General features: G+C 39.3%; 1 protein-coding gene across 1 annotated transcript; it reads left to right on the plus strand.

Annotated features, from left to right (window-relative positions):
• The first annotated feature begins 10419 nt into the window (after positions 1-10419).
• LOC138399455 (interleukin-36 alpha-like) lies at positions 10420-12670 on the plus strand. Its single transcript, XM_069493866.1, has 4 exons — positions 10420-10429; positions 10522-10635; positions 11133-11272; positions 12464-12670. Exons 1-4 carry the CDS (start codon positions 10420-10422, stop codon positions 12668-12670), a joined length of 471 nt encoding a protein of 156 aa, XP_069349967.1.
• Positions 12671-12927: the final 257 nt, after the last annotated feature.

Raw genomic sequence — 12927 nt, forward strand, 5'->3', positions numbered from 1 at the left:
TTCATATATTAATATTTATACAATCATAAAGCTAAAACTGATGTAAAATGAAATAAAGAAAAGAAAGAGTAAACTGAAATTAGCAAAAGTAGTTGAGTGAAGCCATCACAATGGGTGGGCCAGGGACTGGCACTTAGCTGGGGATGGAAGGTCCTTGGTCCATGGTAATGGTGGGAAATTCAGTATGTAAAAGAGCACCACTCTTTGACTACTTTTTTTGACAGTCTCACGGCTATGTTGAATTCGGTTTGCTAGTCGTTTGTTGAGGATTTTTGCATCCTATGTTCATCATCTTATGTTCATCTTATGATACTGGCCTGTAGTTTTCTTTTTTTGCTGTGTCCTTGTCTGCTTTTGGTATCAGGGTGATGCTGGCCTCATGGAATGGGATTGGAAGAATTCCATCCTCTTCAGATTTGTAAAATAATTTGGAAAGAATTGATGTTAGTTCTTCCTTAAATGTTTGGTAGAATTCAGCAGTGAAGCCATCAGGTCCCGGGCTTTTCTTTGATGGCAGACTTTTTATTACTAATTCAATATCTTTACTCATTATTGGTGTGTTTAGATTTTTCTGTTTCTTCATAGTTCAGTATTGGTAGGTTGTATGTATCAAGAAATTTATCTATTTCTTCTAGATTTTCCAATTTGTTGGCATGTAATATTTCATAATAATCTGTCATGATTCTTTGTATTTCTGTGTAATAAGTTGTAATATCTTCCTTTTCATTTCTAATTGTATTTGGATCTTTTCTCTTTTTTTCTTAGTCTAGCTAAGGGTTTGTCAATTTCATCTTTCAAAAAAATCAACTCTCTGTTTTGCCAATCTTTTGTATTTTTAATCTCCATTTTGATTATTTCTGCTCTGATTTTTATTATTTCTGTCTTTCTAGTAATTTTGCGTTAAATTTGTTCCTGTTATTCTGGTTCCTTAAGGTAGAATGTTAGGTTGTTTATTTGAAATCTTCCTTCTATTTTGTTGTTGGTGTTTATTGCTCTAAATTTCCCACTTAGAACTGTATCCCATGGGCTTTGGTATGTTGTGTTTCCATTCTCATTTTTCTCAAGAAATGTAAAAATTGTCTTTTTAATTTCTGTGTTGACTCATTGGTTGTTAAGGAGCATGTTGTCTAATTTCCATGTATTTGTAAAGTTTCCAAGGTTTCTCCTGTTAATGATTTCTAGTTTTATACCATTGAGGTCAAAGAAGATACTTCATATGATTTTGATCTTATTAAATTTGTTAAGACTTGTTTTGTGGCATAACATATAACCTATCCTGAGGAATGTTCCATGTGCAGTTGAAAATAATGTGTATTCTGTAGCCATTGAATGGAATGTTCTTTAAATGTCTGTTAGGCCCATTTGGTCTAGAGTACAATTTGATGTTTCTTTGTTGATTTTCTGTCTAGATGATCTATCTATTGCTGAAAGTGAGATGTTGAAATCCCATACTATTATTGAATTGCTGTCTGTCTATCTCTCCCTTTAGATCTATTAATATTTGCTTAGGTGCTCTAATGTTGGGTGGCTACATATTTATAATTGTTATATTCTCTGGCTAAATTGACTCCTTTGCTATATAATGACCATCTTTGTCTCTTTTTACTTACGTAAAAAACTTTCAGTTTTTAGTTAAGTTTTTACTTAACTTTTTAATGCTTACTTAAGATTTTATTTAAGTAAAAACTTTTAGTTTTTTACTTAAAGTCTATTTTATCTAAGTATAGCTACTTCTGCACTCTTTCGGTTTCCATTTGCATGGAACATCTTTGTCCATTCTTTCACTGTTGATTTATGTGTGTCCTTGCAGATGAAATGAGTCTCTTGTAGGCAGCACATAGTTAGGTCTTGTTTTTCTTTTTCTTTTTTTTATCTATTTAGCCACTCTATGTCTTTTAATTGGAGAATTTAATTTGTTTACATTCTAGGTAATTATTCATGGTAAAGACTTTCTCTTCTCATTTTGTTCCTTGCTTTCTAGTTGTTTTGTACATCCTTTCTTCCTCTCTTACTGTTTTCCCATAAGATTAAGTGATTTTCTCTAGTAATATGTTTTGTTTCACTGATTTTTGTCTTTAGTGCATCTATTATAGATCTTTGCTTTGTGGTTACCATGAGGCTTAAAAAATGCATTGTATAATTTTAACAGTTTATTTTAAACTTATTACAATTTAACTTTTTTTGTAAAAGAAAGAGAAAAAAATTCTACCCTTTAACTTCATTCCTCCCCAGCATTTTGAATTTTGATGTCACAATTTAAATCTTTTTATATTGCATATTCCTTAACAAATTATTATAGTTATTATTTTTAATGGTTTTGTCTTTTAAGATTCTTACTAAAGATAAGAATGACTTACACACCACCATTACATTATCAGAGTATTCAGAATTTGACTGTGTGCTTACTTTTACCAATGAGTTATATACTTTCAGATGTTTTTGTGTCACTTATTAGCATCCTTTTCTTCATCCTGAAGAATTCCTTTTAGCACTTCTTGTAAGACAGGTCTGATGGTGATAAATTTCCTCAGCTTATGTTTGTTTGAAAAAATCTTTCTTTCTCCATTATTTCTGAAGGACAACTTTGCTGACTATAGTGTTCTTTGTTGGAAGGTCTTTTTTTTTTTTCATTCAGCTTGTTGAATATATCATTCCACTCTCTCTTGGGCTGTAAGATTTCTGCTGAGAAGTCTGGTTTTAGGTTTACTGGGACTCCCTTATGTCATTTGCTTCTTTTTTCTTGCTGCTTTCAGGATCCTCTCTTTATCTTTCATCTTTGACATTTTGATGATACTACGTAGTGGGGTAGTCTTATTTAGGTTGAATCTGATTAGAGACCTTTGACCTTTGTGTACCCGGATATTTGTGTTTTTCTCCAGGTTTGGAAAGTTTTCTGTTACTATTTTTAAAATAAGCTTTCTACCTCTTTCTCTTTCTCTACTCTTTCCTAAGCACCAAAACCCCATAGATTTGCTCTTTTGATGTTATCCTATAAACCCAATAAGGTTTCTTTATTTCTTTTCATTCTTTTTTCTTTTTTCCCTCTGAGTATGTATTTTGAATTACCCTGTCTTTGAATTCACAGATTCTTTTCCTCTGCTTGGTCAATTCTGTTGTTGATGCTCTCTATTGTATTTTTCAGCTCCAAAATTTCTGTTTGATATTTTAAAAATTATTTAATCTCTTTGTTGAATTTCTTTGATAAAATTTTGAATTGTTTCTCTGTATTTTATTGAAGTTTGCTAAGTTTTTAAAAACAGGTATTTTGATTCTTTGCTATTCAGTTCTTTCATCTCCATTTCCTTAGGGTCAGTCACTGGCATTTTGTTTTGTCCAATTGGTGATATCATGTTTCCCTGATTGATCTTGATCCTTGTGGCCATGCATTGATGTGTGTACATTCGTGTACATATTTTATCCAGTCTTCACAGTCTGGCCTTGTTTGGGAGCTCCCTTCAGCAGTAAACCTGTCCAGAGATTTAGGTCAGGTTGATTGGTGAGATCTCTAAACCCATGATGAATTCAGCCATTGTAGCACTAGGAGGTACCCTAAGCCCAAGATTGCCATGGCCATAATCCCTTGGCAGCCAAAGCTGAGGCAGCACTGGAAAAGGCCCATGGCCCCTTAAACCAGTGCAGCACTAGGGCATGTTCAAGGCCCACAGCTGTTACAGCCTCCTAAACACTGAAGTTTATTCAGGTCCCAGTGCCTCTATAGTTGGCCAGTTGTGATGTGGGCCAAAACTCAAGTCCATCTCACTGATGTCGCAGGTTCTTGTCTGGTGCTAGGGCAGATCTAGAGGCTCCATCAATGGGTATTAGCCTGGTATCAGGGGTTGAGGGGTTATGACCAGTGGTGGGTTTTACTGTGGTGGGCCCGGTACTGGGTTCCAAGGTGAAGTCCTGTGCTTACTTCCCTCTCCTTATCCCAAGTCGGTGGTGTCTCTCTCTTTGTACTGCCTGAGGTTGAGGGAGATATGATGTGGGTAAGGTAAAACTGTCCTTCCTACTCTCTTCAATGCAACCCTTATTATCATTATTATTCTAAAACCATGTACTGTGATCTCTCATCTGGCTTCTTTACCTCTTGTGAAGATTTTTCATGCATGAATAGTTGTTAAAATTGATGTTTCTGGTGGGGGATGATCACTGGAGAGTACTACTTCACCTTCTTCCCTTACTTCTTTCCTCTAAAGTTTTCTTCCTCAACTGAATGTAATGTTAGCATTGCAGTTTTATAAAAATTAATGTTAAAATGAGCATTGAAGCTAATTAATTCAGGAATGTCAAATAGAGGAATTAGGTATTGGATATTTAGTAATATACTCACTGCTAAAAAAGGGTGGGAGGTTGTTACATCTGCCAATTTACACTGTTAACTGAAAGCTGATGACACATTTACTTATGACATGATTATGGTTCTGAGTGCTGTAGCATCTCCATCCTACTGTAGGCTGTATGATGATTTGGTGTTCCCATCTCTTTTCTCTATTGTGAAAAACTTTATTTATGTAAGCACCATGGATTGTCACTTGGCACAAACATGAGCTCAAACAAAAGTCCAAATATGAGTTATGAACATGTGTGCATAATGTGGCTGGGATCAGGTGGTCATCCTGATGATATAGAAGAGGCTCAAGGACATTTAGAGTGTAATAAAAATGAAAACACCAATTTACAATAATCTTATAGAGAGCATGTGTAAACTGGAGAACATAAACTTCCATGAGCCCCTAGTTTACCCCTCACATATGAAAAATAGCACATGCTGGCTGGGCACGGTGGCTCATGCCTATAATCCTAGCACTCTGGGAGGCTAAGGCGGGCAGACTGTTTGAGCTCAGGAGCAAGAGAGAGACCCCATCTCTACTAAAAATAGAAAGAAATTATATGGACAACTAAAAAATATATATATAAAAATTAGCCGGACATGGTGACACATGCCTGTAGGCACAGCTACTTGGGAGGCTGAGGCAGGAGGATTGCTTGAGCCCAAAAGTTTGAGGTTGCTGTGAGCTAGGCTAACACCACAGCACTCTGGCCTGGGTAACAGAGTGAGACTCTGTCTCAAAAAAAAAAAAAAAAAAAAAGGTAAGAAAGAAAGAAAAATAGCTCATGTTGCAATGATTTACGATGAAATCATGGAAGGCCGCTGTGAGTAGCAACACTTTCAGGTGATTGGCCTGGTCCACACCTGGTATGCACACTTGTTCTATAGAAAATACTCTTGCATTTGAGAATCCCAAGCTCCAGGGAAACATTCATTGAAGAACTTTGTTCCTTTGGACCTTTAGCAATTTGTGCTATAGAGGGCCTGATGCACTGAGAGAGGAGATTTTGGATTCCAGGGGGGAAATAATAGTCTTAGAACTATGCCACCAAAGATCACAACTGCAGCTAAAACAGTGGGGTGGGATGTTTCTCTGTTGAGCTGCTTTGGGGCTGATATTTTCTGACCCAGGAAATGCTGAAGGGCAGTGGCTGCTTCCTGAAAGTATACCTGAAGACATTGTCCCCTAATGCAAGAATAACTGGGTATGGGGACTGAAGATGCCATCCCCAGAGTGCTGAGAACAATGGTTGTAATTAGTTCATGTCAATAAAATATTGTCTTGCTTCTTAGACTCTTGGAAAAGTTTCGAAAAATAGATTCTTACTAGAATAATGTATGTCTACGGTTAAAAACAGTATTCTTTTGCACTAGTCTTATTCCCATGAAGCAACTTCTCTTTTTCTGCTGTTTTTCTCCGTGTGTCTAAGTATATACTGTATATGCTTTTACTTCTATTTCTTGAATTATCAATTTTAGACATTATCTTTTTAACCAGACAGTTTCCATTTGCATTTCTATTGAGAAAAAAAAAATCTATGTTCTTTATATATTATATTTCCTACAAGTCGATAGTAAGTCAAGCAAAGTTGTATTGATAGGGAGTCAGAGTACACTTAGATGGACCTGTTAGACAATGCTGTAGGATGACATTGAAAAGGCACACAATATTCTTTTTGCCTTTTTTCCCCAAGATTTAGATAACTTTTCATAATGAAATCATGTCCTTCTGCAGTTTCATTTTATGAGTAAGGAAAGGGAGGTACAGGAGTGGGTGTGACTCGATGAGAGTGGCGCTGACATTTAGTAGCCGAACTGGAAATTATGATACTCTTGATTTTCAGTCTTTCATTTTCTGTCTCCTGAAGTTGGGATGCTATGAAACACTGTAAGAAATCAACAACAACTACCCTCATCAAGATGGCAGAGCAAAGTCTGCATCATGTCACTTCCATTATTAAGACTACCCCTATCTAGCAGGGTGTTGGCAGATGACCCAACCCCAGGTGGAGCTCCTGTGGCCACGAAACATTGTCATGAAATGACGTAAGTGCTGAGATGTTCTGCACACCTCTATTTCCCAAACTTGAAACATTAGAATCACCTGGGTGTGCACTGAAAACCCAGGTGCTTGTGATTACCCCACATCTAGTAAATTAGAACCCCCTTCCCAAAAATTACAATTTACTAAGTTTGGGGATTGAGAATCAATATTTTGCCAAGAACCCTAGTGAATACTGATTATTAACCAAGACTGGGAAATACTCTTCTGGACCATGCCAGTGGAGTTTTGTGCGTGAAAAGACTCAAATTAAGCATGCTTGGAATGGCCTGTGTGCTTCTACAGAAATCAAAGATTCATAAAAATGCATACTTTGTGGGTTTTTTTCAGTTTTATTTATTTATTTTTTATTTTAGCATATTATGGGGGTACAAATGTTTAGGTTACATATATTGCCTTTGCCCACCCCAGTCAAAGCTTGAAGCATGTCCATCCACCAGACAGTCAGCACCGCACCCATTAGGTGTGAATATACCCATCCCCTGCTCCCCTGTACCACCTGCCTGACACCTGATGAATGTTACTACTATATATACACATAAATGCTGATCAGTTAATACCAATTTGATGGAGAGTACATGTGGTGTTTGTTTTTCCATTCTTGGGATACTTCACTTAGTAGAATGGGCTCCAGCTCTATCCAGGATAATACAAGAGGTGCTAGATCACCATTGTTTTTTATGGCTGAGTAGAACTCCATGGTATACATATACCACATTTTATTAATCCACTCATGTATTGATGGACAGTTGGGTTGTTTCCACATCTTTGCAATTGTGAATTGTGTTGCTATAAACATTCTAGTGCAAATGTCTTTTTACAGAATGTTTTTTCCTTTGGGTAGATGCCCAGCAATGAGATTGCTGGATCAAATGGATCAAATAGTTGTACTTGTAGCTCTTTGAGGTATCTCCATATTACTTTCCATAGAGACTGTATAAGTTTGCAGTCCCACCAGCAGTGTATGAGTGTTCCTATCTCTCCACATCCAAGCCAACATTTATTGTTTTGGGACTTTTTGATAAAGGCCATTCTCACTGGAGTTAAGTGATATCTCATTGTGGTTTTGATTTGCATTTCCCTGATGATTAGAGATGTTGAGTATTTTTTCATATGTTTCTTGGCCATTAGTCTATCTTCTTTGGAAAAGTTTCTGTTCATGTCCTTTACCCATTTTTAATGGGGCTGTTTGACTTTTTCTTGATGATTTTCCTGAGTTCTATATAGATTCTAGTTATCAACCCTTTATCAGATGTGTAGCATGTGAATATTTTCTCCCATTCTTTATGTTGTCTGTTTACTCTTGTAATAGATTCCTTGGCTGTGCAGAAGCTTTTTAATTTGATCAGGTCTCATTAATTTATTTTTATTGTTTCTGTGATTGTCCTTGGGGTCTTTTTCATAAATTCTTTGCCTAGCCCAATGTCTGCAAGAGTTCTTACAACATTTTCTTTTAGAATTCTTATACTTTCATGCCTCAGGTTTAAGTCTGTTATCCACTGTGAGATGATTTTTGTGAGAGGTGAGATGTGCAGATCCTGTTTCAGTCTTCTCCATGTGGCTATCCAATTTTTCCAGCACCATTTATTGAATAAGGGTTCTTTTCCCCAGTGTATATTTTTGTCTGCTTTGTCAAAGATCAGATGGCTATATGAGGATGGTTTTATAGCTGGGTTCTATTCCATTGGTCTATGTCTCTGCTCCTGTGCCAGTATCATGCTGTTTTAGTTACTATAGCCTTATAGTATAGTTTGAAGTCTGATAAATTGATGCCTCCCAATTTGTTCTTTTTGCATAAGATTGTTTTTGCTATACAGGGTCTTCTCTAGTTCTATATGAAGCGTAGAATTATTTTTTCTATATCTGTGAAAAATGATGTTGGTATTTTAATAGGGATTGCATTGAATCTGTAGATCACTTTGGGTAGTATAGACATTTTAACAATGTTGATTCTATTGACCCAAGAGCATGGTATGGTTTTCCACCTGTTTTCATCCTCTGCTATTTCCTTCTTCAGTGTTTTGTAGTTCTCCCTGTAGAGGTGTTTCACTTCCTTAGTTAAATATATTCCTAAGTATTTCATTTTCCTTGTTGCTATTGTGAAGAGTATTGAGTCTTTGATATGGTTCTCAGTTTGACTGTTGTTGGCATATAGGAATGCTACTGATTTTTGTACATTGATTTTGTAACCTGAGACTTTGTTGAATTTGTTTATAAATTCCATCCTTGGTAAGTAGCAGCACATTCTATAAGACCCACGTGTAGCTCCCATCTCTGCTACCATAGCCACTCCATTCATGTGCCCATCATGACATTTCTGGGGTGGCTGAAGACAAAGGCTGGCTAACAACTGGCAGCCATTTTTGTCTGCTTGGTTGTTCAGAGGCTCTTTTGTGGTTTTTGCTTTCTGGTGGGCATTAACATATGATACAAACATCTTTACGCTTTGTGACCACACTCATATGCCCACCCACATGCCTCTACTCCATGTCTCCTTATCTTTCAGGCTTCTGACCAGCCAGCCAGGATGGTGGCGACTGACCAGAAATCTGTATGTATTCTCCCCTTGAAGGATTTTTATTTCCATACAAAGTGAACGACCAGTGGCACTACCCCTAGCTCTGCCTATTGAAGATTTTTCCTCTTGACTGTCTTTCAAGGCCACCCCAAGTGGTCCAAATGTGGCTATAATGCACATTTCCATCAATTTTTGGCTTATATCCCCATATTGAAGTGGGGAACCTGGGACTAGCTTAGCCCCTCAGGAGAAGCACTCAAATGCCCCCAGGTGGCGGGCAGGCCCTGGAACTTCCAGGTGAGTCCTTATTCTCCACCACAGTATGGGTGGGTGGAAGAGTTAGACTGGGCATGGATGGGTTGGTTGTGTCTGCCTTAAGGCTCCACAAAGGACAGTCAAGGAGCTATCTCAACATCTCCCAAGATTAGTTCACAAATCTCCCCTCTGTGCCCCTGAGCAACATGATCCAGTCCTGAGAGTATGGGATCTTGCCTGTGGGCCTGTCCCAGGTCCCCCAAATTCAATTCCTGACTGTGCCAGGGAGAAGTGTGGTGGTCCTGAGTTGCCTGTGAAGTGTCCTAGCACGTTTGATGTCCCTCCACTTCTGGGAGCCAGCCTTGCCGTGGCAAGACTCCTTCAGTGGAGTGGAGTTTGCACAATGGCTCTGAGAAGCTGGAGGAGGGTCCACTGGGGTCAGTGTGCTTCTGGCCTGAGATTGGCAGAAAATATCGTGACTGTGGACCAGGAGTGGGTAGAAGCTACATAGGTCTGAAGAGCCCCATCCCTCCTCATTCTACCTTGTATTAATACCTACTGGGGGCTCCCACTCTCAGGAATAACTTTTCAGTGTGTCATTTTGTGGCATCAGAGACTAGTCATTGGCACTGGCAAAGTCCCATAATCTTTCTCAATTCAGTGTCTGTGACTATATTTCCTGGTTGTTGCTCTACCAGCTTAGCATACTCTCTTTGTTCAGGTTGCTTGAGTAAGTCACAACTGTGATATTTACACAAAGACTCAGCAGGAACAGTGAATGCCCAGAGTGCCAGGCAGTCCCAGCCCCAGAGAGGCGGAACATCCTTCCTTGTTCATAAAAGGCCTGGGCCCTGTTAAAGCCTGTCAGAAGACCTGAGTGTGGTAGAAGCCATAGTTTGTGATGACAGGGATACGGGGTCTTCTGTAACAGGTTATAGGTGTGGCCAATAGCCAGGAAGTCTGGTGGCCTCTGATCTTCTCTTGCTCCTGGGTCTCTGGCCCTGGCAGTCTCTGTTACGTTAGGACTCCAGGTCTAGGCCTGAACAGGATTCATAGGCACGGCTGCTTCTGCTGGGAGTAGACTGCATCCAAGAAGCTAAGGGAGCTGGGTGAGTTCTGGGAGTTTAGATTCTCACTGAAGTCACTGTTGGGGTGATCCCCAGCCCTTCTTCTGACCAAATTGTGGCCTAGGACTGACTCAGTTTGCACATAAACGACTCCACTCCGTGGCAGCTCTGAAACAACATCGCCATAATGGGAAAAGGTAAAGATCCTCATGGAAGGGCCAAAAATTGGCAAAGGGAGAATAATCTGTGCCCCCATCCTCACATATTTGCATTCTGACTCTCTCCACAGAGTTACTCGTTGTACACCCTCTGCCGATGAACATCCAAGATATCAATCATCGTGTGTGGGTCCTTCAGGGCCAGACCCTTATAGCAGTCCCGAGGAAGCACCACACGGTTCCGGGTGAGTGGCCAAGGTCTGCGGAAGGCGGCCAAGTGCTGCCGTGTGCCTGTGCTCAGCCTTTTATTTCATGGTAGGCTTATTAACTAGACCTATCTGGAGAGAATAGCATCTTGTGGACAATGACCAATAGAGAGGATGCAGAGGGTTGTTCTGTGACTGTGGAGTCAGAGGAGAGAGAGAAGATTCAAGGGAGACTGAAGGGTTGGCCTGTGGAAAATGGTGGAAGGTGTTTCCTGTGAAACTTCAAGGAGTAAGACTAGGACAAAAGACTGGGGCCTATGGGAATACCAGTTTCTGAATCCAGGAAAGGCTGACTTTTCTAATGGAAAGAATTCCCAAAGATGGGATGAGTGTCTGGGTTAGGTGGTGGGTGGAGGGGTGGCCACTGTGTGAGCACTAGTGAGCAGAGCCCAGACTCTATCGCCCTTAAAACTCTGGTTCAGAGATACTGCCTTGGAAATGGCACCTGAACACCATTTTTCACATCATGTTCCCAGTCACTATTTCCTTGGTCACATGCCAACATCTGGAGACCCTTGAGAAAGACAGAGGGAACCCCATCTACCTGGGGCTGAAGGAGCCGGAGCTCTGCCTGTTTTGTACAAAGGATGGGGAGTGGCCCACACTGCAACTTAAGGTGAGTGTGGAAGACAGGTCCCATCAGTGCCTGACTAGGAGAAGGGCCCACCGGTTTTATAAAGTGCTCATTTGGTGGAAACTCAGATTTTAGAATCTTTCAAAAGACAATTTATTTATTGTCCTTAGGTATACTTATTTTAAGTTTCTTTGGGGTTGTATGTATTGTGAAAGAATAAGAAAAAATTGTAGGAGTATTTAAAAACTAAGCTGTTAAAATCACTTATTATTTTATTTTACAAAAATAATTTGGCAGGAGGAAGTCTAACCCCAAGAGGCTACACACACACATACATTGTGTAAAATCAGCAAGGACATTCTTAGCAGTTAATTAATTATCACAAAGTGGATGAGCTTATTAAAACACATTTTAGGCAAAAAGTAGTTTGCAATTTTAAGAGAAAAAACAATTCTCTGTAACAAGCATTTTAATAATTGTGATTTTCCATTATTAAAATATACTATAAGTTACAGGCAGATAATTAAACAAGACTTTATATTATAGGAACTCTCTGACCCTTTCTGGTGAGGAAGCTTGGGCAGACATTCCTCTCGATGACAAGATATAAAATGGAGGTTTTCAACCGGGGTGACTTTGCTCACTGGAGATTTGTCAACTTCTGGAGATATCTTTGGTTGTCACAACTGGAGATGGGGGAATGTATTACCTGTGTCTAGTGGGTAAATCCCAGGGATTCTGCTAAACATCCTATAATGCACAGGACAGCCCCTGAGAACAAATAATTATCTTGCCCAAAATGTCAATAGTGCTGAGGGTGGAGAAAAGTAACACAAAACAACTGCTTTAATTTGAAATTCATGGACATTTTTGTGTAATTTTTATGTAACATCTTTATGTAATTCTTTGGGTTTCTCCATTTCTAATCAATAGGTAATGGCTAAACCTGCACTTTGTATTTTCAAAAACCTTTATGTCAACTACATCTTCTTTCAGAGCCTCACATTAAGAATCATGGAAACTTGTGGCCTAAGGTTTCCATCATAATCTTAACATATATAGAAGTATTTGAGATGTATAAATTTTTTTAGTCCTATAATATGAAGTGGAAGTTTCTAGGCCTGTTTTAGTTAGTGGGGAATGCTGTCTTGGACGTGAAATATCAATATATACAGAATGTGAAACAATTCAAGCAGTGATGCTTCTCCCTGTGGTTTCCTTCCCAACCTTCAGGAACAGAACATAATGGATTTGTACAACGAACCCAAGCCTGTGAAGCCCTTTCTCTTCTACCACAGCCAGAGTGGCAGGAACTGCACCTTTGAGTCCGTGGCCTTCCCCGGCTGGTTCATTGCTGTCAGCTCCGAAGGAGGCTATCCTCTCATTCTTACCCAAGAACTGGGGAAAGCCCACGTCACCGACTTTGCGTTAGTGACTTAAGGTCAGTCTGGAGTTACAGGGTTGCTCTCCAGGCAGAGAATCTTGCCTATGTTCCCTCTGTTGCCTTTGTTCCCTCTGTTCTAGCTCTCGAAGTGCTTCTGAGATGAGCACTGTCACGCTGGCCCATTCAACAAGGGAGAAAGAGTTGCCACAATCACATCCAATTTTCAGAAGTAGAAGCCACGTTAAATGGGGGAATACACACTTAAATTTTAGCCTGGAATAGGAAGGGAGAATCTGTTGTTGGGCTTTGCACC

The sequence above is a fragment of the Eulemur rufifrons genome, chromosome 19 (genome assembly GCF_041146395.1).
Source record: "Eulemur rufifrons isolate Redbay chromosome 19, OSU_ERuf_1, whole genome shotgun sequence".
Classification (NCBI taxonomy): domain Eukaryota; kingdom Metazoa; phylum Chordata; class Mammalia; order Primates; family Lemuridae; genus Eulemur; species Eulemur rufifrons.

Bases quoted from the DNA above. Each gene is read 5' to 3' on its own strand.
- LOC138399455 (XM_069493866.1), top strand. The intron at 10,636-11,132 runs GTGAGTGGCCAA...TCATGTTCCCAG, and splicing joins GAAGCACCACACGGTTCCGG to TCACTATTTCCTTGGTCACA. The intron at 11,273-12,463 runs GTGAGTGTGGAA...CCCAACCTTCAG, and splicing joins GGCCCACACTGCAACTTAAG to GAACAGAACATAATGGATTT.